General features: G+C 41.0%; 1 protein-coding gene across 2 annotated transcripts in view; it reads left to right on the top strand.

The window, feature by feature from the left end:
- Positions 1-23,415, top strand: part of PTGR2 (prostaglandin reductase 2) — a 389,700-nt gene extending 366,285 nt beyond the window's left edge. For both annotated transcript variants that reach the window (XM_085627049.1, XM_085627050.1), the window contains 2 exons: positions 21,445-21,484; positions 23,157-23,415. In XM_085627049.1, coding sequence (XP_085483175.1) covers positions 21,445-21,484; positions 23,157-23,221 — 105 coding nt within the window. In that variant the 3' untranslated portion in view covers positions 23,222-23,415. The remainder of the gene's footprint in view (positions 1-21,444; positions 21,485-23,156) is intronic.
- The last annotated feature ends 2,911 nt before the right edge of the window (positions 23,416-26,326 follow it).

Here is a 26,326-nt window from a genome sequence, read left to right as displayed (position 1 = left end):
TTTACATCCTCAATGAAATCCTGAGACGTGATCAGCGCGAGGGTTTGACACGAGAAAGCCTTCTCGCGGAGAATGAAAGGTGGTTGTGGAGGCTCTGCTTGTATGTCTTCTAAGGGTTCGTCTAGTCACGACAATGCATCAGCTTTACCGTTTTGTGGTCCCGGTCGGTATTTAATGATAAACTCGTAGTCAGAGAAAGACAGAGACCACCGCAGTTGTCTTCGGGTTAGGGCTCTAGCAGTTTTCAGAAATAGAAGATTCCGATGATCCGTATACATTTCGATGGTATGATGAGCTCCCATAAGATGGTGTCTCCATTCTTCACACGCACGTTTGATAGCCAGAAGCTCCTTATCCGTGATCAAGTAGTTTATTTCACAGGGAGTGAGTTTCTTGGAATAATACGCCACTGGATGGAATTGTCCTGTGTCTGGGTGTCTTTGGGATAACACCCCTCCTATGGCATACTGTGATGCGTCTTTTTCTACTACGAACGGTAGCTGAGAGTCGGGATGACGCAAAATAGGAGCTTGAGTGAAACGTGTCTTCAACTCTTTAAACAAGCTGTCTGCTTCTTTGTCCCAGTCAAACGAGGTGTTTTTTCGTAGTAGGGGAGATATAGGGTGTATTACTTTAGAGAAATCTTTGATGAAACGTCTATAGTAATTTGCGAAGCCTAGGAAGCTTTGCACTGATTTAACATTGTGTGGGGCCTTCCATTGCGTAATGGCTTCTACTTTGCCCATGTCCATTTGGAAACCCTGAGCATTGATGATATAACCCAGGAAGGCAACTTCAGAAACATGAAAAAGGCATTTCTCCAATTTGGCGTATAGGGAGTGTTGTTGGAGTCTCTCCAGTACTGCTTTTACGTGGTTCTCATGATCTTGGGTGTTGGTTGAATAGATAAGAATATTGTCTATATATACTATACAGAACGTTTCCAAGAACCCCCGAATGACTTCATCCATGAAGTATTGGAACACCGCAGGGGCATTACACAACCCGAAGGGCATCGCCTGGTACTCGTAGAGTCCGAATTTGGTTCTGAAGGCAGTCTTCCATTCATCACCATTTCTAACCCTAACCAGGTGGTAAGCCCCGCGGAGGTTCAATTTGGTGAAGATTTGGGCATCCTTTAGCTGGTCCAACAGTACAGGTATCAATGGCAAGGGGTATCTATTCTTTATAGTCACTTTATTGAGTGCTCTGTAGTAAATACAGGTTCTTAAGTCTGCACAATCCTTCTTGGGAATAAAGAAGAGTGGAGACAAGGCTGGGGATGAGGAATGCCTGATGAAACCGGAAGCCAAGTTCTCCTCCAGGTAACTGTTTAGGTATTGGGTCTCGGGCTCGGTAAGGGCATAAACCCTGCTACAAGGGATGTCTGCTCCAGGCATAAGGTCGATACGACAATCATAGGTCCTGTGTGGAGGTAATCTGGTTGCTGCTTGTTTGTTAAATACCTGTTTGTATTCTTCGTATGCTTTAGGTAAGGTGGTGGAGCAGCAGTACCCAGTGTCCTCACATCCTGCAGATACAAATGCAGCTTGTGTACCAGAGGGGGTTTCCTGGAAAACAGATTGTTTGGTACATAGCTCCTTGCACTATTCAGAGTTCAGAGTGTCCGGTCAGCCCACCGAATAACAGGATCATGATGAGTTAACCAAGGCATTCCTATCATGAGGCGAAAATGTGGAGCGTCTATGAGGTCAAATTGTATCGTTTCAAAGTGATTATTTCCTGTTTGCATCGTCAGAGGGACGGTATGAAATCTGACCGGTCCGGACGTCAGTGTTTTCCCGTCGACTGCTTTTACGATCTCTGGGGTTTTCTTACTGTCACAAGGAACCCCAATGATCCGAGCATACTGTTGATCAATGAATTTCCCTGTGACTCTGGAATCCAACATGGCAGATACACTGAGGGACTTTGTGTCAGGCATCCATAACGTGATGCACACATTGAGCCACAGAAGGTTGAATGGTGTTAGCAAGGAATAAAGGGATCGTTTCCAGGTGAGAACCCAAGGCAGAGACCCCTTTCTGACTTGGGCATTTTAGTTTTCCGACCCGTGTGGAGGAGTAGTTGTCTGTATCTTCTGGGTAGGTGACCGTTCTGTAGACTTCGTCCTTACTCGACACTCTCAAATGAAATGTCCACTCGTTTCACAATACAGACAGAGCTTTTGTTGTCGTCTTTTTTCTCTTTCTTCTGTAGCGAGTGGCCCTCTGATTCCTCCTATTTGCATGGGTTCAGATCCGTCTGATATTTTGGTATATTCTTCAATTGAGGGTTTGGGTTTAGGCAAAAGAAAACGGATATCCCCCCTACTTCAGTCCCCCTTTTTTTCTTGTAGCAGATGGTCTAACTGGACGGTTAGTTCGATTAACTCCTCTCATGTTTGAGGTAGCTGTACAACCTGGGACAAGACGTCATTTAGTTCTCCTCGGAGTCCTTGATAGAAGAGAGAGGTGCGTTTTTCTTGAGGCCAGTCGGTTTCTACTAAGAGGCGATTGAATGTTGTGATGTACGTCAGTAAATCCTGTGACCCTTGCCGAAGAGTAATTAGTTCTCTATCCAGCGATAGCATGTGTGATTTCCAATCAAACAACTTCCTCATTCCCAAACAAATGTCTTGGAAGTTGTGTAACATGGGGTCATTTCACTCCATCAAGGGAATGGTCCAACTGGCGGCATTACCCCCCATATACGACATCATAAAGGACGTTTTGGCTGCATCGTCTTGAAATACTGTAGGCTTACACAAGAAGTGCAGTCTTCATTGGTTGAGGAAGGTTTCGAATTTTGGGGGATCCCCATAAAATCGCTCTGGAGGTGCCAAAGGTATTCCAAGGTTTTGTATAACATGGACAGTCGGAGTAGATACCATAGAAGGAGGGGTTGTGTCGGGCATGGAAAAGAACCTGTTACCCTGTGACCCACCCCCCAATGCTGTTTGTGTGGTTGAGGCCGGAGGGGGAAGAGTCCAATCCTTAATGCAAGACCTAGTCCCTTTCCTAGAAATGCCAGCTACTTCCCTGCATAAGGTACCCATTTTCTTTCTCATTTCTTGGTTTTCTTGGCGAGAGGTATGACACTCCTGTTGAAGAGCCTCAAGGCTCTCCATAAGGGAAGTCAATACTGCATTGGTGTCCATCGTTCAGGCTGGGCAAAAGTCGTGGGCTTGACAGTCTGTCGTGGTGTCAGTAGCAAAGACCAGTAAACAGCCACTAACCTCAGTAGTCAGCCAGCAGAAACGATGGTACGTAGAAAGGCCCCCCTCCTCCCTTGAGCGCTACCCCACACAGAGCAAAGACATTACTGTGCAAGGAAGGGCCCCGGGGAAAAGGGAGGTCTCCCTGGAAACGTCTGTCCTGCTTCGTACTCTTGGGTTTGGTCCAGCTTCTAATAATACCCCTCTAGTAAACACTGTACCTACAGAAACGACAGGAAACCTGTGATTAGCCTAACGGAAGTATAGGATCAATCATGCACTAGCACACAGCCAACTAAATAATTCTCTTCCCCCCAAAGCGCTCTAATTACTTGCTGGTAGCGAGCTACTCGAAATATCCACAGCAATATCAGCGAAAGGATTAGATGCAAGAAAGAACCACTGGGAGGCAGTCTTGTATTATGGCTCAAAGTAATGCTGTTAACCTATCACAGCACTGCCACCATGTAAATCAGGATATTTAACTTGCTGATGATAATGAGGCAAAGTACGAAACTCAGCAGCTTGTTTCAACTCGGCTACAAAACAATACACAGTTTTGCTAGTATCGTGCGCTGAAAAATGAAAGCAGTATGCTGAATCCGGAAAGAATAATGTTCAAGAATAGGAGGAGCACCCCAGCGCTATCTCAAAAATGCGCCTAAATACCTGAGGGTTTGGAACAAAGGAAAATGGTTACTCGAGATCCAGACTGTTCACTTCACAGTCTCATGGCGGGAAAGTAGCAAACACTTGTGCTGCACAGGAACTCCTGGACCAAAGACAGCACCGCGTCTCAGTCTGGGAAACGGGTATCCTGAAGGCTTGAAAGCTGAGAAGAATCCAGCGTGGAATACCATCCGCTACACAAAATACTCCAGAAACAGAAAAGTTTGTCAAGCCCCACCTCTGGGAAGAGGAGGGGCTTTATAGCCGCACGATAGGCGGCAATACTGGATCCGGTTTCCTGACTCCCGTCCCAAGGGCTTCTGGGACGTGTAGTTCCTGCTGTACAACTCGCTACTTTGTGGCACTTTTTGCCTTTTAAAACCTACAGCACTCTTCCATACAGAGGGACATTGAAGGGAAGATTACTCACGACCCCCACTACTCCGTTTTTGGTTGAGAACCGCGACAGGAGATTTCAGAAAGACAGATGAGACGAGAGCAGGAACACATGTGAAGAAATCCCCCAAACCTTCACTGGCCAGTCACTCCAATTTTCCTCTGACAAAATGCAACCAGTGTTTCCGGCTGCAAAACGGTACTTACAGTTGGAAAAAGCATGGGAGTAAAACAACATACCCTCTTATCATTCGTAAGGTACTAAGTAGCACCCATGTGCACATTAGAACCACCTGTTTATTAATCTGGCGCAAACTGTATTGTTTGTCATCCACAAATTGTAGCTGTTCCCTGTTCTGGTAGGCAGATGCATATAGTACTTGTTGAGTTGTATGATACTCCAGACAGTGTTTCTTATGACTGCCTTTATTGTCAACAGACTTGCACTACTCAATTCAAACTGTTCATTCCAGAGACAGCCTGTAAAAAAAAATAGGAGAGGTCGATATGGTATTTTCTTTTGGATTTGTACATTTGCGTTATTTTCGCTTCAGTGTCTTTGCAATTATTTTTGTGTTTTGATTAAATGAGTTTATTTTTAATTAGCTTTGTTTTTAATTTTTAATTTATGTACTTTAACTTAGGCTTTTTTCTGTATGTCCTTTCAAGCATTTCAGTGGTGGAAACTTCATGCACAGCCTTTTTTTCACTTGCACACCCTTTTACCCTTTCTCCTAAAATTCCCTTGTGCCATTATGCTTCAATTCACTTACCTGATCTAGTATTTACTTACTGCCTGCCTTGCTTGCCTAGTTATAGTCTGTGCTTACCATTCTGTTTCCATCCCATTCATTCAATGCCACAGTTAAGTTGTCCATGCAGGCTCCATGATTCCACATTCTTTCTGCAGTGTCTAGTAAAAGTGGTAATAGACAGTGTGGAAAGACTGTGGGGTTAAGCAGTCTTTCTAGATTGTCCAGCAGTAGGAACACTAGACATAATGCCTACTAAATGAGAGGAAAGACTCTCTTATGGCTTCAGGATAATCTTGTAATCACAGAAAAGAACAAGCAAGACAAAAAGACCCCCATATGTATGTGCTCATGGTACGTGGTCATGTTCGCCTTGTTCGTCTTGTGAGAATAAGTGCATGTCTCAGAGTGAGATGATGGTAATCATACACAAATGAGATGCTAGAAATCTTGTGAAACTTCGAAAGCTGACAGTGTATAAACCACCTTTCTTCCCTTGGGCATCACTTCCTAATAAAAGTTAAAGTCGGGATTGTGTTTGTGAATTTAGACGTGTCCTCTGGCTAACAGTATGAAGATTCTGGCAATGTCCACATGATTATCTTGCCATTGTGTGCAGTGTTTTGGTTAGCTTAAAAGTTAGGGTTGTGCTACTTAGAGATTTTAGTGAGATAAGAAGCTAGTTGAGTGCCAATAGATTTTCCCAGTATTGCACCGAGTTTATATATATATATATATATATATATATATATATATATATATATATATATAAATTCATTGAAAAAAACATAAGTATCAGGTGTGTTATAGTTAGCTGGACATTTCCCTCGTACAAAACCCTAGAAATTCCCCCGTTATTGTTAGTTAGTTATTTTCAGTGATGTCATCAGTGATGTCACTGACCATGTCATGAGTGATGTAATATGTGACGTCATCAGCAGTGCATTGCGGGGGCGCGCGAGATATAGTTAGCTGAACTAACTATAATGGGGGAATTTCTAGGGTTTTGTACGAGGGAAATGTCCAGCTAACTATAACGTGCATGAAACCTATGGCTTTTTCAGTGAATTTCAAAGGTATTTTAAATGCTAATTCCTATCTATAATTTATCTCTAAAGCTATGATGTTTAATGATTTTCATTGAATTTCTAAATTTTTCAATTTCAATGTGTCAATTCCTTTAATTATGTTTTTTTTAAATACTTTTTTATCACTTTTTTAACTTATTTTTTCAATTAATTCTTTTAAAAATTAAAAAATATTTTTTGTTTTTATTGGGTTTTTTAAAAAAATTGTTAATATTTTAAAATATATTTTTATATTTTTTAAAATAATTTGTAAACTATATTTTCAAAACTTTTTTTTTTCCATTTTTTGGGATCCGCGCACCCAACGCGTTAGGAACCGCCCACCGTGCGCGCATTTCGCCGTGTGAAAAAGAAAGGGGACCCCCCCCTAAGCAACACTAGAGGGTCAGAGTATTTCTACCCTGCCCCTTTTACATCTTTCACACACTTATTTCCCTTACTTAATTAGCCTCGCTTCTACCGAGGCACAAAATGTTTTTTTTTTTAAATTGTTAATGTTTTAAAATATATTTTTATATTTTTTAAATAATTTTTAAACTATATTTTCAAAACGTTATTATTATTATTTTTTCTTCATTTTTTTGGGATCCGCGCACTCAACGCGTTAGGAACCGCGCACGTGCGCGCATTTTGCCGTTTAAAAAAAAAAAAAAGGGGGGCCCCAGGGGGTCCTTCTGGGACCCCCTAAGCAACACTAGAGGGTCAGAGTATTTCTACCCTGCCCCCTTTACATCTTTCACACAGTTATTTCCCTTACTTAATCAGCCTCGCTTCTACAGAGGCACAAAATGGCTGCCAACAGTTCCTGGTTTCGAATGTAGACAGACACTTAACAGCCAATTAGCATTCAGCGCGTGATCGGGAGGGTGCACGCTTGGTTCGGGGAGGGTGCGCTTCGGGTGCGCGGATCCTCCGAGGCCATAGATATATCTATCTTTTTTAGTCTAATTTTCTCAGGAACTACTGAACGGATTTACACCATTTATGCAAAAGGCACGAGTCTGAACTGAGGACTACCTCTTTGCCAAATTTGGTGTCATTCCGTTCAACGGTTCGGGCTGTAGCTGCGACAACAGATCCTATGGGAAATTGCATGGGGAAAATGTGTTTTGGGACCCCCCTTTTTCTCGGCCCCCGCTTGACGAATCACCACGAAACTTTCAGGGTAGGAGCGGAGCGGAGCTGGCCAAAAGTTTGGAAAATTTCGCGAGGATTCATCAACCGGCGCCAGACTTATTTGGAATAGAATGTTGCGGATTTCCTATGGAAAATAGGTCCTAACTATAACTACCCGCCAATAGGTAGTTAAAGTTAGGACCTATTTTCATTCAGTCAGTACCCAAGTAGTCATGCAGTGAGCCAGGCCTTAGCATATGGACTGCTTTAAATGCCTATGCAGTATGGATGCAGTCCTCTAATCACCTACACAGTTGTCTTTCACACCTTCAATTCCCTAGTTAGTATTCATACACTTCTAGCAAACACCCTGTCACTCACCCAGTGTGTCTCCTTATAGTACTGTAATCATTTAGTAATTTAGCATGTAGTCTTTTAGTGAGGTAGGCTTTAGGGCATGAACTGCTTCAAAGTAGTATGCACTATGCATGTAGTGTTTTAACCATCGTCACACTTGTGGTTCAGGGCTATAGTTTCTTAGTCAGTTTTTATATAAAATGTGTTTGTACAGTAATGGAATAGTATACATTTGAAAGTTATTAATATACATTTATTTGTGATTCTTTTTTACAGATACAGAACAGGAGTGTTTCTCATCTGTTTGCACTCTTCTCGTGCAAGATTGTTTGGATGAAGGGTCCTTAGGTGTTTCATCATACTTGCTGTGCCGCACGAGTATTTTTTGTTAGGATCCCCTCGTAACAGAACTCTTTTGCAAATCTTGCACGTGACAAAGGTGGCATTGGTGTTTGTTTGCCCCTCGAGAAAAGTAGAAAATGTCCACATCACTGAAGGAAAACGTTGTGGGCGTGGTGCATCCTCTAAAAATTCATCCTTAGATTCGGTGAATATTTTAGGGTGACAACATTTACAGTTTTTGTAAGTTAAACTTATAACATTTTGTTAGCTGTATGCATTTTATATATCTGTGATTTTTATCTTGTTTTTTTTTTTGAGAATAGCATGTTGTTTTTTTTTAACAATCTTTTAGATCGGTTTTTTTTTGCCCGCTGTTAAGTGATGAGTACGATTGAAATCACTATTTTTAGTGAATTTTAATATATTCTGAGAACAGCAAAAAAGGCAAAAAAATTACTTTGTGGAAATTATGCTGTGTTGTAAAAAATTTATTATTACCTGTTATAATTTTTTTTCCCTTTTCTTTCACAGATCCAAATTTTAAAATAAGCAATTTTTATGAATTTAGATTGGAATGAAAATGTGAAAAAAATGTGTACCATTTTTTATTCCTATTACTGTGAAGGTAAGTTTAACTAAGTCTCAATATGCAGAATGAGGAGGTCTGCAAGAAGCTACAAAGTTGAAACATGTTTCGAAAAACACTCTGTTTATACCTTTGTAGTTTTGAAATATGACCATAATCAGATATCATGTGACCTGCTAAAAAAGAGATTTGAGGGGTTCATAATATTTCCTATTTTAGCTATTGAAGGACCGCAATTATTTCAATCATTCTTCTTTGAACATCTTTGCAGACAAAACTCTGTGCTTACCTTTTATCATTCGCAAGGAATTTTAAAACTGGAAATATGTCACTTTTTGTAACATTACAAAGAGAGGAAAAGGCACTCTGTGCACTTTTTATACTCCATGTAAATACAACCTCATCATGCAGACCACTTTGTGTTGGAAGGGTGTTCTATAAGTGTTGTTGTGCATGATTGCACTTAATACTCATAGAACAAGACACATGTCTAGATTTATCAGAAATCATAAATCTCGATATGTGTGTGAATGGTGCACCATTCTAAAATTGGTGTAGGAAAGCACAATAAGGAGAATTGTTTTAATTTCTCCACATTTTTACTTCAATGCATGCTGAAATGTTCAGCATACATTGAAGGAGAAAAATGCATTTTCTCATTGTTTTTGTGCAGGAAGGTGTGTCTTCCTGTAGAAAAACAAACAGCACATGACACAGATATCCTTGCACTATGGTGCAAGGGTGGCTTTGTCACCACATGGCTGCAGTTTAAGTAGCCGTGCAGACAGAAGCATAGATTTGCAACATATTTATGTACATATGTTGCATCCCTGTGCTTCGGAAGTACTACAGCACACTGCAGTTAAAGAGGTTACTGTGTGATGCTGCAGCACTTCCTCATAGTTCTGCACTTATACATTCACCATACGCTACTAATGCATTCATTCAGTCAATTACGTACTACACATACATTCATCTAAACTAACACTAACAAAGAAATTTAGCTCTTTTTTTAAACCAGAAAAGTTAGTTCTTACAAGAACTTTTTTTTTCTTCTTTCTTCTTTTATAATTTTTTTTGAGTTTTCTGAACAATTTTTAATTTTTTTTTCATTTTTCTGCAAAAAAAAAACAAAACAGGAGAAACCAAACAATGAACTTCAGGGAACAATAAAAAAAAGGAAAAAAAACTAGCAAATGTGACTTTCTTGCCGGCGGCAGATCAGATCAATCGACTGCTCACCATAGCACAAAGTCGCATTGCACTTAGTGCAGAGCACTTTTAAAAATTGAAATTGAGGACGGATGTCCAAGGTTTGGGCTGATGGATGCACTCTTGAGGTGCTCAGCTGCGATGCGGTGGATGGCGCAGGAGCAGGAGTGTTTCTCATCTGTCGGCACTCTTCTCGTGCAAGATTGTTTGGATGAAGGGTCCTCATGTGCTTCATCATACTTGCCGTGCCGCACGAGTATTTCTTGTCAGGATCCCCTCGCGACAGGACTCTTTTGCAAATCTTGCACGTGACCAAGGTGGCATTGGTCTTATTCTGCCCCTCGGGAAAAGTAAAAAATTTCCACACCACTGAAGAAAAACGGTCTTTGGGTGGTGCCTCCTCCAAAAATTCATCCTCAGAAGTATGAGGTGATGCAGGTGATGCCTGCTGCCCTGAAGCCATTTTTGGTTGAAAAAAGTTAGAGCTAAGTGTAAACTTAGTCTAAAAAATCTTCTTCTTTCCAAAGAGATGGTGCTCTAAAGAAGGTCAAAGAAGAATGATTGAAATGGGTGGGGTCTTTCAATAGTTAGAAGAGGAGGTGTAATGAACCAATCAAATCTCTTTTTTTGCAGGTCACATGGGATCCGCGCACACTTCGCTTACGCAGCACGCACCCAGCGCGCATCCGCGAAATTGAATGAAAAAAAATTATAGGATTAGATGTGAAAATATATTAGTTTTAAGACTAGTTTAGAGTTTGTCTTCAATTAATATTCACATGAAATACATATATATATGTTTTTTTAAATGTTAAATATTTCGCAGGATCCGCGCACCTCCCACGTCATAGACGCAGATGACTCATCGCGGAAGCGCGTAAACATCGCCTTACGTACATCGAACGTGTCGCGTATAGGCTGGGAGTCGCGTACCGGTCGCATTGCAATCGCGCACTAAACACGTACCCAACGCTTACCATGCGCGGATGCTATCGCGTATGAAAAACCCATTAAGTTCAAATAATATTTTTTAATTTTTAAAAGAATTAATTGAAAAAATAAGTTTAAAAAATGGTGATAAAAAGTATTTAAAAAAAAACGTAATTAATGAAATTGACACACTGAATTTGAAAAATATAAAAATCCAATCAAAATCATTAAACATGATATCTTCAGAGATAAGTTATAGATAGGAATTAGCATTTAAAAAACCTTTGAAATTCACTAAAAAAAAACATAGGTTTCATGCACGTTATAGTTAGAAATTGGCATTTAAAAAACCTTTGAAATTCACTGAAAAAACCAAAGGTTTCAGGGCGTTAAAGTTAGGAATTGGCATTTAAAAAACCTTAGAAATTCACTGAAAAAACCATAGGTTTCAGGGGTGTTATAGTTAGCTGGACATTTCCCTCGTACAAAACCCTAGAAATTCTCCTGTTATAGTTAGTTCAGCTAACTATAACTCGCGCCCCCGCAATGCACTGCTGATGACATCACATATTACATCACTCATGACATGGTCAGTGACATCACTCATGACATCACTGATGACATCTCAAATTACATCACTGATGACATCACTGATGACATCATCCATGTGATAAATTACTGCATCTTCTCACACCCTAATTTAACCTTTGATACACCAACTCAAAATTTCAGACGTCCATTCTCAAAACCATAGATACTCCAATACCAATAGCTACATACCCACTCATTAACTCTTAGGTCTACATACACCTCCACTCACTCACCTGTACAGTCACTCATACTTACAGTCACTCCGTACAAGACCATCATATGCATTTATACACCTATATAGACACTCACAGACAGCCAATCATCCATTGAGGTACTGACACACCTAGTCAGTCGTGCAAGTAATTAAACACAGTCCAATTTACTCACCTATACAGTTAAACACACTCAAGTTCACTTACTTATAAAAATAGTACCACATTCTTACGCTCTTATACAATCATTGATACAAACTCACACTCATCCATACAGCCACTCTCACAATTACACACTCTCACATATACCCACTTATATACTCTTACACACATATATACTGCCTTTCACATATGTAGTTAGTCACACATGTACCACTGAGATATACATTCAATCCCTAACACACCCATACATACACTCACCCAACCATACAGTTGATCACAGATGCACTCTTAAAACCATGCACCCATAGAATCACCCACTCACACATCTATGCATAGAGTCACACACACCCTACCCACACAAGCACTCAGGCACCCATACAGATACTCAGACAACCAATCAGTAACCCATATAGACACTCATATAGCTATTCACAAAACCATGCAGCCACTTATACACCTACACACAGACACATACAGACATTCAGACAGTTTAGTCACTAGTCCGCAGTAAGATACATTTAATGACTCACTTATAGAGTCAGTTACGCACCTAGAAAATCATCCATTCACACACTTGTACACCCACTCATTCTTCCACCGGCCTTTCACTATAAATATATAAAATATATTTAAACTTTACAGTAACTCACAGTCACTGGATGACGTCATCAGTGATGTAATTTGAGATGTTATCAGTGATGTCCTGAGTGATGTCACTGACCATGTCATGAGTGATGTAATTTGTGATGTCATCAGCAGTGCATTGCGGGGGCGCGAGTTATAGTTAGCTGAACTAACTATAACAGGGGAATTTCTAGGGTTTTGTACGAGGGAAATGTCCAGCTAACTATAACACCCCTGAAACCTATGGTTTTTTCAGTGAATTTCTAAGGTTTTTTAAATGCCAATTCCTAACTATAACGCCCCTGAAACCTTTGGTTTTTTCAGTGAATATATATATATATATATATAAAGCTTGGGAACTGGGTTCGAGTTTTGACAGGGATGCTCAACATCCTGTGATTCTGAGCAAATAACGTAATCTACCCGTGCCTAACAAAAAATGAATGTGTCTGTATGTAACGTAACTGGTGCTCATGTAAAGCGCTCTGATACCTTCGGGTCTAGTTTGTGCTGTATAAATGTCACCTAAAAAATATATAGTTGAATGACAGTAATCTCAGCTGGTATTTTGTACCAATTATGCTTTTACCTTCAGAAAATTGTTACACCACTGTCCACCTAACGTAACAGCAACTTACATTGCTCCCAGCAATATATGAGTTGCCGCTCACTGCCACAAGTAAAAAAGGCATAAGACCAATCATTGTCAGGTAATGCATGTACATTGACCAGACAACCTTGTGCATGTTTTTGCTGTGACGGTCTTCCACCAACAAGAGAATCGTGGATGATGCCAGGGGACAGGTAACCACAGAGAAAGACTACATTAGGTGAATCTCTGCTACAGATGAACAGCGCCACTAGATGATATTCTGATTTCAAAGAAGGATGATTTACTACAGCCACAACAATGGTGTCAGTCATGAGCACAGCTGCCTCTATTCCAGAGTGCTCCTCTCTGCCTCTGGAGAACAGGCGTTCTTGCTCTATGTGAATGCTTGACTTGGTTTCATTCACACACAACAAGTAGAAGTTTTGGCAGATTGGAAGGCCAAGACCTTGGTTCTTTCAGGTAGAATGTTTCTAGCACCATTTCCATTGACTGCTTGATAGTTTTGTTTACCGAAATTCAAGCAAAAGTAGTGCCATCCTGAGCATTGAGCTCTGGTCCGTCCGCTTACATATAGAGGCTGCAAGCACAATGGACACCTGTTCTGGCACAACTGCATGCAAAGATATGAACATGGTTGAACACCATACCAAGAACCCCTGCCCCAGTCCCTGGTGTGGTCCTCCTACCCTAGGTATCATGGCAAACCGACCCTGTACCGCAGACACCATAGTAAGCATGAGAAACACATTGATTCCTTTAGCAACTTCTGACAAAGTATCCAATAATATTCAACAGCCCATGGTTTCTGCCTCAATGAAATGACACTTCTTTTCACCACCAGCAGCCTTTCCGACAGCTGCGACTAAGGAGGCTTTCATACTATTTTTTTGGGGTATGATGTTCTGCGTCTTTGTCCATCCAATTATAGACTTGAATATTTCTACATATGTTTAAGGCAGGGTTTCTGGTTTGATTGAAGAGGTATAACAGCCAGGAGATAATGAACTACTTAACACACATACTAAAAATGGGAGAAGATTGACAATCAAATAACCTCTGCAGTTATTGTGGCAAGGAAAGATACTTCAATAGGGAGTGTCTGAAAAAGCCCAATATCTCTTGGAAGGAAAACATGACTACCCACAAGTACGTAAGAGTCCAGCTACCAAGTGTTAAAGGAGAAAACGTCCTGCCACACCTAATTGTTGCCAGCACCCTGCTGGTGTCTAGAGGCCATATACTCTGTAATTCCCCTCACCCGTGCTAAAAATGAATGTGAAAGTGTTTGTGTTTCTGGAATTCTGGGGCATGAGGAATTTTTCGATCTCAACTACAGAGCTCTGGTGGACATAGTCACCATCCTATAGGAAATAATTAAACCAGTTTGGGTGGTTGATGGTAAAAATCATTCTTCATGGCCCATAATCAATATAAGGTGAAAGTAACCTTTTCCGGTTGAAATAGCCTTACTGCAGAACTCAATTATGGTCTTATATAAGGGTCACAGCTTGGAATTATTCTTGTTATGCCTTAGCTTGTCCTATGCAATTTTATTTCTTTCTAAATTAACAGTTTTCCTTCTCTTACCAGCATAACAAGACCTATCCAGCCTCAAACTAGTTATCTAGCCCGTGATCATTAGGAACATTTTGTGAAATCAAGAGAAAAATGAGTTGCCCAAAACATGCATAGATCTTTCTTTGATTAAGAACAGGTGAATCCTCTTCATTGGCAATTTGACCGTAAAAGATTTCTCTATTCCATGCAGCACAATTTACCCCATTATGAGAAGCAAAATTCACCATCTAAAGAAATGTTTTGAGATGAACTCAGTGAATGGCTTTATTAGTCAAACTAAGTCTCTGGCAGATTCACAACAATTTTTTTATTTCTGGAAAAATAGGAAGTTATCAACATGTGTTGACTATTAGATTATCAGAAAAATTACCAGTAAAGGTACCCGTTGCCAATTATTCTGGTTAAATGTCATTGTATTGGTATGAGTTTGTAAAAGCAGTCAATGGAAAAGTACTTTCAGGATGAAATTTAGCAGAAGAGACTATTATGACATGCCATTTAGTCATTACAATGCCCCTAGCAATATTGTGTTTTTTGTGAATGAGGTCTTACAGAATTTATCCCGTAGATGTCCCTTTTGACATATAAATACACCATAAAAGGGTGTACCCTGTACATACATGTATAACCAGTGCTTACATGGAGCTGGTGGTTTCCGGTGCTCTGCACCAGCACTTAATTGTAAAGACCGGCACTTATGACAGTCTTTCGTATTGTGGCCCTGTTTGTCTAATTTAGAGATGAGCACAACAACTGCTGTTTATTGATTCAATATACATTAAGCATGTCTAATACGTGCAGTCCAAGCTATTCTTATAGCTTTGAGGGCCTAGAATTGTCTAATGTGTTACTCTTGTGGGAGTGTGATGGTTAGTTGTATTAGTACTGTCATTGACCGCGATGGGAGGGGCAATGGGTGGTGCAAGCTGCAGTGGTCAACTACCGAGGGCCCTGGCACCTATGTTTTTTTGTGTTTTTACTACCAATTATGCACTGCTTATAACATATGCATATGTGCCACTTCCATGCTACCACTCTGAAATTCCTTGGTGTCATCATTCCTACAAACAAAAATAGCATTCATGCCAAGTTGAATTGGCAAGGTACAAAATACTGAACACAAGAGAAGCTTTTAACAGGTTTTGGAGCAATAAAGCTTTCATTATGCAAAATGCACCTGTGCTCCTGACTGTGATCAGCTCTTCGCTATATAGACCGATAGTTCCAACAAGAGATTAAAGAGTATGCTGGGTTTTCATAAGAAGGGAATAGAGCTTTTGTTTGCCTGCATTAGAGCCAAGCTGGGCTGACATTGGGGGTGATGTGCCATTGTCTGTACTTTAAAGCCATGGGACCTATATTACAATTATGATGCACTATGAACCCCTCAAGTGGCTGATGGCAATGAAGGGCAATCGATCCATAGCTTATATAGTGTCAATCTTCTTGCGGGGGTGGACCATGAAACACAGAGCAGAGACACCACACAAGAACGCTGACTGAAATTCCAGTAGGTTTTCCATTGGGGTCACAATGAGGTTAAAGCAATTCTTCTTGATACTAGCAGGCTTTAGATTCTGGTCAAGGAAGGACATGTCATAGGGACAAATGTATTTGGACGGTGGAGAAAGCTGTGCATCTCTGCCCCTTTTCCTGTCTGCCTGGTCTACCCTATCTTTTCCACCAGTGAACTAGACACATCTACAAGTCCACAGACGGGGCCCGTTGTTTTGCTGAAATTTGACACCCAAGCCCTAAATTCTGGTGGAAAAATGACTCTCCTTGCAAGGTGTACCACTACCCATAGTAGAGAATGGCCACTGTTATCTAATCATAGGCCTTCAGGGTACTTATGGTTTGTGGCAGCAGATTACATATATGGGTCACAGGCTTTTTTACCATTTGCCTTTCTCTGAGGTGGTCTACCAGACCTCCCCTTTCAGTGACGCAAAGCTCCCCTCGTTTTCTTTGTTTGCTTGATTTGTGAAGGTTCCCAACCGAAGAATAAATCCACGCCACTCCACACACATGGAGAGAAACCTTGCTGGCTACTCGGCATCTAAATAAAAATAAGCATTTGTAATGCAATAGGTCTCGCATTTACGAGAGTTTGAGCTATTGGCATTGTAAATGACAATAGCTTAAAGTCTCGTAAATGCAAGACCTATTGCATTGCAAATACTTTTTTTGTTAAAAGCGCTTTCTCGTTAATGGCGGCTGCGCCCCTTTCTTTAGACGAGCTGCGTCTAAAGAAAGGGGAGTGGCTGCCAGTAAAGTGAAATCGCGATATGGCGCGCTTTTACAAAAAAAAGAATTTGTCTGTCAAGTTGACAAACGAATGCTTTTTTGCAAAAGCACCCCTTACCGCGATGTCAGAAGTCAGGAAATTGGGGTGACTGGGTTCACTTGTCTTCAGTAGCCCTTCATCTTCTGCAGTGGTGATGCTTATGGAAGGGTCTCCTAATACGAGTTTCATTTAATCTTTGGCCTCTTCTTAGACATTAGTGAAAGATTCCCCTGCAGAGTGGGAATGCTCAAATATACAATATCTTTAGGGATTTCAGTCTCTAAAGAAAAGGGCCGTCACGTCAATATATTGCCATTGTAAACAGTTCACCCGGTTCTGAAAACTTTCTTGCCAAAGATAAAGATTTGTTCTCCTCTCCTGCAGATGAACAAGTCAACCCAAGTGCATACTGTTTAAAAACACAGACAATGACAAAGTCGGGAATGCTTCCCCAGGAAACTCAAACTATTTGGCACTGGACACTGGCAAATGGCGTTCTACAGCAGTTTGAGTTACAAAATTGAAAGGCAAACAAATTAAGACGTCACTTTGTTGTGTCTTAAATGATGAAGTGCTAATAGTCAGACTGCATGAGACAAGAACTGACCTGACCGCTAGGATCACACAGAGAGTATGATCATTTACAACATTACGGACAGGAATCAAGCTTTCCATAGCTTATCATATTGATCTGCAAGTGGGAGGATGTTTTTGCAGAAGGAACGACTTAACTTGTTGCTGCCTGACTGCATCCCGGTCTGTTTTATTTTTTACAGCTACAGCATTTAGGGCAGTAAGGATACTCTGTCCCAACGTAAAGGTCCACCCACCTGATTTAAATGCGGGCGGACATTTGGTGTAACCATGGAGGAAGACCCTACAATGGTCCAATGGAGTATGGGCCTTCAGAGGTTGACCTCTGCATCCGCCCACCAGCAAAACCCATGTGGTAAGGGCAGTGAAATCTGTATAAAGTCCCCTTCGCTTGGGAGATGACTCCAGTGGCGAGGGGGGCCATTGTTTTTTTTTTTCTTTTCAAAAACTACATCCTGCTATGGGGTTGGGGTCATGTTTGACAGAGCGATACAGCAAAGTTACAATCCATTGGCAGGAACCGCCTTCACAGTGGTTCCTGTCGATGCTAGAAATGTTCATCAACCTGACGGACATTTCTAAATTTGGCTGTTGAGATCTCCAGCAAGGTGACTGAGTAGAATACTCTGTCGCTCTGGCAGAGGACGACACGACCGCCAAAAATTATATCAGGTCCTTCCTTTTTGCAAACAACAAGTATTTATGAGCATGCCCTACTCCCAGGCCACCGATGATGCTCATTGCCCAGGATTGGCCTCACCAGCGGTGGTATTCATGCCTTCTCCAGGTGTCCCTTCTGCCACACAAGAAACTTCCATTCAGAATGCATGGTAGGATCCTCCATTCCTGCCTTCAATTGTCGAACTTGACTGACTGGCTCCTGAGGTCTTGCAGTAAGACACTTGAAGTTGCCAGATGACTGTATGGCAATTCTAACAGAGGAGAAACATCCTTCCACAACATCTTTATATGCATTCAAATGGTAGAGGTTTCCGAAAGTGGTGTATCAACAATCAGGCAGACCCATGAACATAGTAAGAAGAGACATTATTACCGTAATCTTCTTTATAGGGAAAGTCTTGTTTAGGGTTGTGATTGACTAGAGCAGTGCTCTCCAACAATTAGCTCGGCAGCTACTATTTGTTTTTCTAGTGGCAGCGCTTTTTAAATCGAAGGGTTGAGAATCGAGGAGCCTTTGTCATAAGGACTGCTCAGTAAGGCAAGAGAAGAAACCTGAAATTATTCCAAGAGCTTAAGTAAATAAGGCTTTTGACATGAAGTCTGCATATAAGGAAAGTAAAGGAGAGTATTGCTTCTTCCATCAAAAGGCAGGTTTATTATATACACTTTTAGGCATTTGATAACGTTTGCTCTACATCCAATGAATATATTGTACTATGCCTTACACAGAAAACAATTCAGAGTGCATTGATTATAAACAACACCTGTGTTCAGCAAAAGAAAGTGGGCTTCAATTTGTATACAATTGTAGTTCAGTCCTGTCCAGGAACATTAGGGACACAAAACATTACATTTTATAAATGATAAAGAGCAAAAGAGACCATTGAACAAACTAGATTTCATATAATTAATAGGTAGTGAAGGACACATTTGAGGTATGCAGAGCACAGATTGAGAGGGGGTAGACAAGTTGGTGACAGGCTCTGCAAACACAAGCATCAAAAATATGCAAACTGTAAACACAAGTAGGATGATTGCCTCACTCATGTCAAATTAAGGGATCTACTTCATATCAACCATAATAAAGACATTGCATTTGCAACTTTCAAGTATTAGCTAATATGCAGAATTATTACCTGCAGAATCTGCGCCGACATCAGCTGCCTGTGAGTATCTCCTCTATGTGTAGCCCAGCCTAGTAAATTGAAAGTTTGATTGATTAAGTTAGGTATTGTTCCACAATTGAAAAGGATGTATTTAAAAATAAAATGTGTGTATTTTCAGAACTAATAAGCTGATGTTTGCCAAAAGATATATTTAAGGCCGACATATTTAAATGGTAATTCATACTGTGTTGGGGTGTCTTACTTCTGATGTTCTTTCTTAGGTGCCAGAGGGCATTGAATGCATGACTGTTTTGATGCTTAGAGGCATTCAAAATTAAAATTGCTGAAACGTTTTTTTTTTTACTTTTACATTATTGCTGATGACCTTGCCTGATGCACTGAGGTGGTCACTGTTGGTAATCCTGCATACGATTACCATTAATTGAATCTTGTCTGAAGTGGTCACAGTTATAATACTGATAATTTGTGTTAGTAGCTTAGTTTGAATTTTACTGAACATAAGTAGCTTTTATTGTAGAAAAGGTTTGCCATCCCTGGATTAGAGTGTATTCTCAGGCATCTTTCTTCACTATCCAGTAATTAAGAATTTCCTAGAGGGTTCTGAGAAGGTGTTTCTCCATATTAGAAGGCATCTCTACGTATTGTGATACTCTCTAAATTGATGGGTTCTCTCTTTTAATCTGTGTGAATGGCTGATTTGCAACAGCCCTCCTGGAACGTTGCCTTTTTATGGCCTATTACATGCACCAGGAGAGTGAGTGAACTTCAGGCTGTTCTTACTGATGGACCATACATGGTTTTCATTTATAACCAAGTGTCATTAAGAACTCATCCTTCTGTCAAAAGTGGTATCTGATTTTCACATTAATCAAACTATTTTTTTGCCAACTCTTTTTCAATCTATCGTACCCAGTAGAGAGACTGCTCCGTAGCCTCGATATGAAAAGGGCATTATGTAATTATTTGGATAAGGCAAAAGAGATTTGCATGGTCAAACAGCAGCTCTTTATTAATTATGGTGCAGTTTGGACAGGTACAGCTTCTTCTAAACACACCATAGGCATTTGGATAGTTTCTTGCATTATTATCTGTAATGATAAAGCTAATAGGCATTTACCTGGCAAGCCTGGGGCCTATTCCAGAAGTGAGATGAGGGCTACTAATTCTTGTATAAGAAATGTACCTGGCAATGACATTTGTAAGGCTGATTCTTGCCAGTCAGAACATACATTTGCTAAATATTAATTTCTTGACTCGAACTCCAGGATAATCACTTTGGTGGGACAAGCAGCTCTTCTTAACTTATTTGCTTCAGTAGTTGAAATCTGTGGCACTGATCATTCTTTTAGGATTGGGGAAGCTTGGCGCTCCAGTCAACCTTGTGAAGAAGGAAATGTTACTTACTTGTAATCATAGTTCTTCACTATGGGTATCCCTTCTGAATTCGTAAAAGCCCCACCCGCATCTCTGCTTGCAAGGCCACAGATTTTGAACTGTTCAAGGGATGTAAATGTCTTCTTTTTGCTTTCTATAAAAAACAGACTGCCTAACTGTCCTCCTGCTGTGCATGATGGGATAGTGCATCTTCTGCTGAAGCACTAGGGTCAGATTTTCACTATGTACGTGCTGTACAATTTCACCCTGAGGAAACGCCATCACCATTGTGTAGTAGATCCATATTTGTCTTTTTTTTTGTCCTTGGGGGAAAACATTTTTTTGTAGAGAATCCCCTTCCTTTCCAACCCCACAAATGCTGGGGGTGTTCCCTTCCCAACCTTAAAAGGGTTTTACTCCTGTTACTGGCAGGACGAGAAGGAGACAAAGAGTTTCAGAATACCCATGATATCTCAAGTTTCTGGGTGTTCCTAAACTTTCCAAAGACAACCCACCAATAATTCCCACCACTAGAGGAATTTACTAATGCTTGATATTGCTCCATTGTCTGGTATATTGTGCATTAGTTAAAGGATCTTCACTTTTGTGAATACCCTGCAAATGTAAATGAAACTTTTGTGCGTGTAAATCGGTCTTACATGCACAATTGGCTAGGTGAACTAGATTATCTAAGGCTGGAAATACTGTTCAAGTGCAACCAAACTTTACACAAGCTACAGTCTCTGAGCATGGCAGCGCTGCGAATTCATACAAAACGGCACGACAGCAACTGCTTATGTTTTTGTAAAATTCATTCAAGAAGGTATTTAATAAATGCAAATCACGTCTCTTATTCATCAATAAGGTAAGTGGTACATTAGCACAGTGATCCTCTGCTCGCGTGCAAAATAATCAAATGCTTTATTGATTTGCCAGGTACGAGAGACGATGGTTAAAGGTCTAGAAAACACTGCAGGTAAGAGACACTACTTGTTTTTTTCTGTGATAAGTTTGTGCAGTTACATTTGAGAAGCTTTGGAGCACTCCTGGCGCACTTGGGAATGTTGTTTGCTTGTGCATTACCCTTTGTAATTAAGTGATCGTTGGTAGCTGAAAAACGCTTTTAAAGTACCTCCCTGCCAATTCGTTTAATCAGTTAATTTATATGCCTTTTTTAAATTTGCTTCACTGCAAAGGGTAAGGGTGCTTTAAATACAAGAGGTGGAAAATGGAAAAAATGATCCGGTCCTTAAATAATAACATGTAAAACTAGGGAGGGAAATATGCAGTTGGGATCTGAGGCGAAGGGGGTGCTATTAATTGTCCCACTCATGAGTGGAGGTGGTCCAGGGTGCTGTAAGGTTGCAACCACTAGGTACTCTTTTTGCAAGTGGAGGTGATCCAGTCAGTCTTTCAGGAATCTCTGGAGGAGTAAGGGATCGTAGATCCACTCAAGTATTCAGACCAAGAGGCAGGACGCTCCAGCCCGAGACTGCTTAGTCCATGGTGGACTATTGATTCTCCACCCAGTTGTATGTGCCATCAATGCATGCAACTGCCACCATGGACTCCAGGATCACTTTAGCCGTTCTTTTGGCTAGAGTATCCTGAGAATGATATTTTGCATGTGCATGGCTCAAGTTGCTAACCCAAGCATTTACCAGAGGGGCGGGCAAGGGAGGGGAAGTTTGATTGTCATTTGTTTTCGAAAACACAAAACGCTTTGGGAGTGGAGGGAAGAGGAGGGACATGTGGGTGTTGTTTCAATATCACATGCATTGGATCGCAGACTCCCCTCGTCCCTCTTGTTCAGGTCGTTACATAGTATTAATAATAATTTCTGACTGTACTTTTGCAGTTCTAAATATAACACATGTATTTCCAGCTTGTGTTTTTGTACACCACGTATGTACACCTTGCAGTGTTGGGTTCGAAATGTAATAAAATCTAATCCGAAACGTGCTTTTGATCCCCAGCATGGAACAGATCACTCAAGCTCATGTCCTTGAAACCCACAATGCAATACGGCACAGATGCCACCTCAAATTGTCTGCATGTTTGTCTCCATCGAGAATGTGTTTGAGTTCGCAGTGTAGATAAATCATTTGACTGCCTTCAGCCGTCCAATATTTGGGGAGGTGGGAGGGCGCATGTGAATCTCCTACACTACAAGCTACAACCCATGTGTTGCAAGTAGGCAGCATGTTCTGTTTGCAACAAGTGCATCGACTGGAAAGTAGTGGAAGTTCTCTAGAAAGCAGTAACTTGCAGTAAGTGGAGGTCATGGTATGAAAAAAAGTGTTTTTAGTACTGTCTGCCCAACATACCCTTCTTTTCATGCTTGTATATCGACTTCGTAGCGTAAACGTGATTGTGAACTGATGACTATGTGCCTCCTTTACAAATTCTGCCTTAGAAGGCCATTGAGTACCTTAAAGATGCTATGGAGTATGCATTTAACTTTACCCAAGCAAAGCTGAATACCTTTAACAATCCTTCCTAAAACCTCAGCAAACTTTGGTTTGTCTTTTTAGTTGTGCGTGGACATGCAACGTAGTACAGGTTCTTTTCTCACATCAAGTGAGCGCACAGTGCTTGTTGTCTTGTATTCGCGTGTAATAATGAATTATCTTGTTTTCTTTTTTCAGATGCTTTTCTATCAATGATGAAGGGTGGCAACATCGGGAAACAGATTGTGCAAGTTTCTGAATAGAGCTCTGTCATTTTTTTGTGGGAAAAATAAAGCAAAAACCTCTTTTTGAACATTCAGAAATATGGAATCCCCTGCACCACATTTGGAAACTCAAAAACATTGCTCTCAATTGAAGGACCTGGAAGTCACAGTTGCATTTCTGTGTTGGTGTCTTTAAAGCATTGCAACTTCAGTAAAGTTGAATGTAAAATGTTTGTGGCTTCATAATTTACATCTGAATCTTAGAAGAAGAATGAGATGACATTGGTTTCCTGCAAGCAGTTTATGGGTTAGTTTTTAAGGGCTGTTAGGAAGCCAGTGTGCATCCTAAACGAGGTGACGAATCTCTGTTACAAGAACCAATACACTTCATCATCATCAAATTTTTGCTTATCATAGCAGTACAATTGAAATCTGCAATACAAAAAACTCCAATGTATGAATGTAAGGGTCAAAAATGCATGAAAACTCATTAACACAAAAAGTCTTACATAATAAATATTCAGTACAAATGTACGCATTTACTGTAAAAGGCGTCTTCCCCCCCCCCCCCTCTCACCCCCCCCCCCCCCCCAAGAAAATGGCTGTATTTGTAGTATCCTGAAAAATAGGAAGGGGAAGCTTTACAGATCAGATTCCACAAATTATCTCTATGTATTTTCACAAGAATGTTCCCAATGCTTCATATTCAAACATCTGTTCTAATTGTGCTTTGTTCCTATAAGTACCTGAATATTTATAAAAGAAAGTATATTAGGTTGAGTTTCCCCCATAGAAAATAATTCAAAGATTTACAAAATGTTGAAGGAGCTAGAGTAAGGATCTTGGCAAAAGATTCTACAATATAGATACATTTTTTGTTTGATACTTAAATTTTGGTAAGGTGTGGAATCAGCTCAGCACTAACAATCATTGTGCAGTCTGCAACAATTTCTTTTCTTTTCCTCCCCCATCAATGTAAATCGTAACCATTCAGTGGAGTTGATGGAATATGAAAGTCATTTTGTTAATTCATGTTCTGCTTTTTAACGTTCTTTTTTTTAAGTGCTCAAATATTTTCATTAGAAAACCATAGGAACTGGTTACAATACCACTACATGGCATCTGCAGAATAATGAGCTGCCGGAGTATTCTCAAGTCATACTCAAAGGTAGAGATCAGTGGCACCAAGTGGATTAAACAGGGCATCAGGGGGAAATGTTGAGCGATGAGTATTATGATACATGGTATTCAAGTGCACATGTCTATCCAGGTACACAGAGTTTAGTATATAGACTTTATAATGAGTCCAAATGTCCCTTTGTCTTTGAGTTAAAGACTACTGTAGAAGAGTTTTTAGAGAGTCCTCAATTTCATTACAGAATGCAAAGTCTTTAAGATGCCTGTCTACTGTTCTGGTAGATGGCAAATCACCTTTTTACTAACAATCTAATAAGACCTAGATCTTTGAGGATGTTCTTTGTAAATACTACCTATGAAACGAGCGAAACTTCTTTTAGAGGAAGAGAGATCACGTTGCCTGTGAAGCAGGCTACTTCAAACCAGTATGTTTGTATTGCAGGAAATTCATATTTTTTTTTTTATAGCACAGAAAGAAACCTTTAGTTTTTGGGTAATATGGGCTGTTCTTTGGACATCTGCTGTTTGTTTACCAAGTTTCCGTGCCAACCAACTACTGCACACCCCACTGTCGGTAGTGCTAATTTCCATACGTATCAAATATCAACCAGATATTAGGCTGCCAGTACCCTTGGAGATAATGGCAAATTCAAATGCCAGTGGTTTAAGTTTATGCAAAAAGAACAATTGATGGACAGATTGCAGAACAATGTCATACATTCACCCCAGTACAGAGATCTGGGCCTAAATCCATCATTTTTGTGCTCACCATGCCATTCCAGTTTTGACCCAGCCATATGCAAATCAGTCTTGACCCTGCGCCCAATGGGAACAGTACAGCCCGAACTGCCAGGCCAGGTCCTCCCTGGACTGGAATCAAGCATCCTAGGACCGGTTTCGGGCCTTCAGCCCTCATCAGCCAGGATAGCTTGTCTCGAGTGGCATGGAGAGCACGAGACCCACGTCTGGGCATACCCGTCCCACTCGGGGTGACAAATGCAAAATGAACAATTGATGGACAGAATGCAGAACAATGTCATACATTCACCCAAGTACAGAGAACTGGGCCTAAATCCATTGTTTTTTTGTTCACTATGCCATTCCAGTTTGGATCCAGCCATATGCAAATCAGCCTTGACCCTACGCCCAATGGGAACAGTCCAGCCCGAACTGCCAGGCCAGGTCCTCCCTGGACTGGAATCAAGCATCCTAGGACCGGTTTCGGGCTTTCAGCCCTCATCAGCCAGGATATCTTGACTCCAGTGGCATGGAGAGCACGGGATGCAGAAAAATGTCATACATTCACCACGGTACAGAGATCTGGGCCTAAATCCATCGTTTTTTTGCTCACCATGCCATTCCAGTTTGGACCCAGTCATATGCAAATCAGTCTTGGCCCTGCGCCCAATGGTAACAGTCCAGCCCGAACTGCCAGGCCGACTGGAATCGAGCATCCTAGGACCGGTTTCGGGCATTCAGCCCTCATCGGCCAGGATAGCTTGACTCCAGTGGCATGGAGAGCACGGGACCCACATCTGGGCATACCCGTCCCACTCGGGGTGACAAATGCAAAAAGAACAATTGATGTACAGAATGCAGAACAAGTGGGATGGGTATGCCCAGACGTGAGTCCCTTGCTCACTGTGCCACTGGATTCAAGCTAGCCTGGCTGATGAAGGATAATACCCAGAAATCAGTCCCAGCATGCTTGTTTCGGGTCCAGCGAGGACCTGGCTTAGCAGTTCGGTCTGGACTGTTCCCATGAGGCACAGGATCAAGACTGATTTGCATATGGCTGGGTCTAAACTGAGGTGGCATGTTGAGCAAAACAGTGATGGATTTAACCCAGTGAATGTAAATGTAAATGTTGTAAGCTTGTAAAGCGCACAGCTGCCCACCAACGGGGGCGTCCCGGCGCTGTGGACCGCTGGGGAACCCGTCCTGGCTATCCCTGTGAGATGGTCCCTTTCTGGGTATCTCCAAGGTGAAACCAGGCATCCCCGGCGT

This window comes from Triturus cristatus, chromosome 9 (assembly GCF_964204655.1).
Source record: "Triturus cristatus chromosome 9, aTriCri1.1, whole genome shotgun sequence".
NCBI classification, from domain to species: domain Eukaryota; kingdom Metazoa; phylum Chordata; class Amphibia; order Caudata; family Salamandridae; genus Triturus; species Triturus cristatus.
The sequence above is the reverse complement of the archived record's forward strand: the minus strand, read 5'-3'. Positions and strand labels throughout refer to the sequence as shown.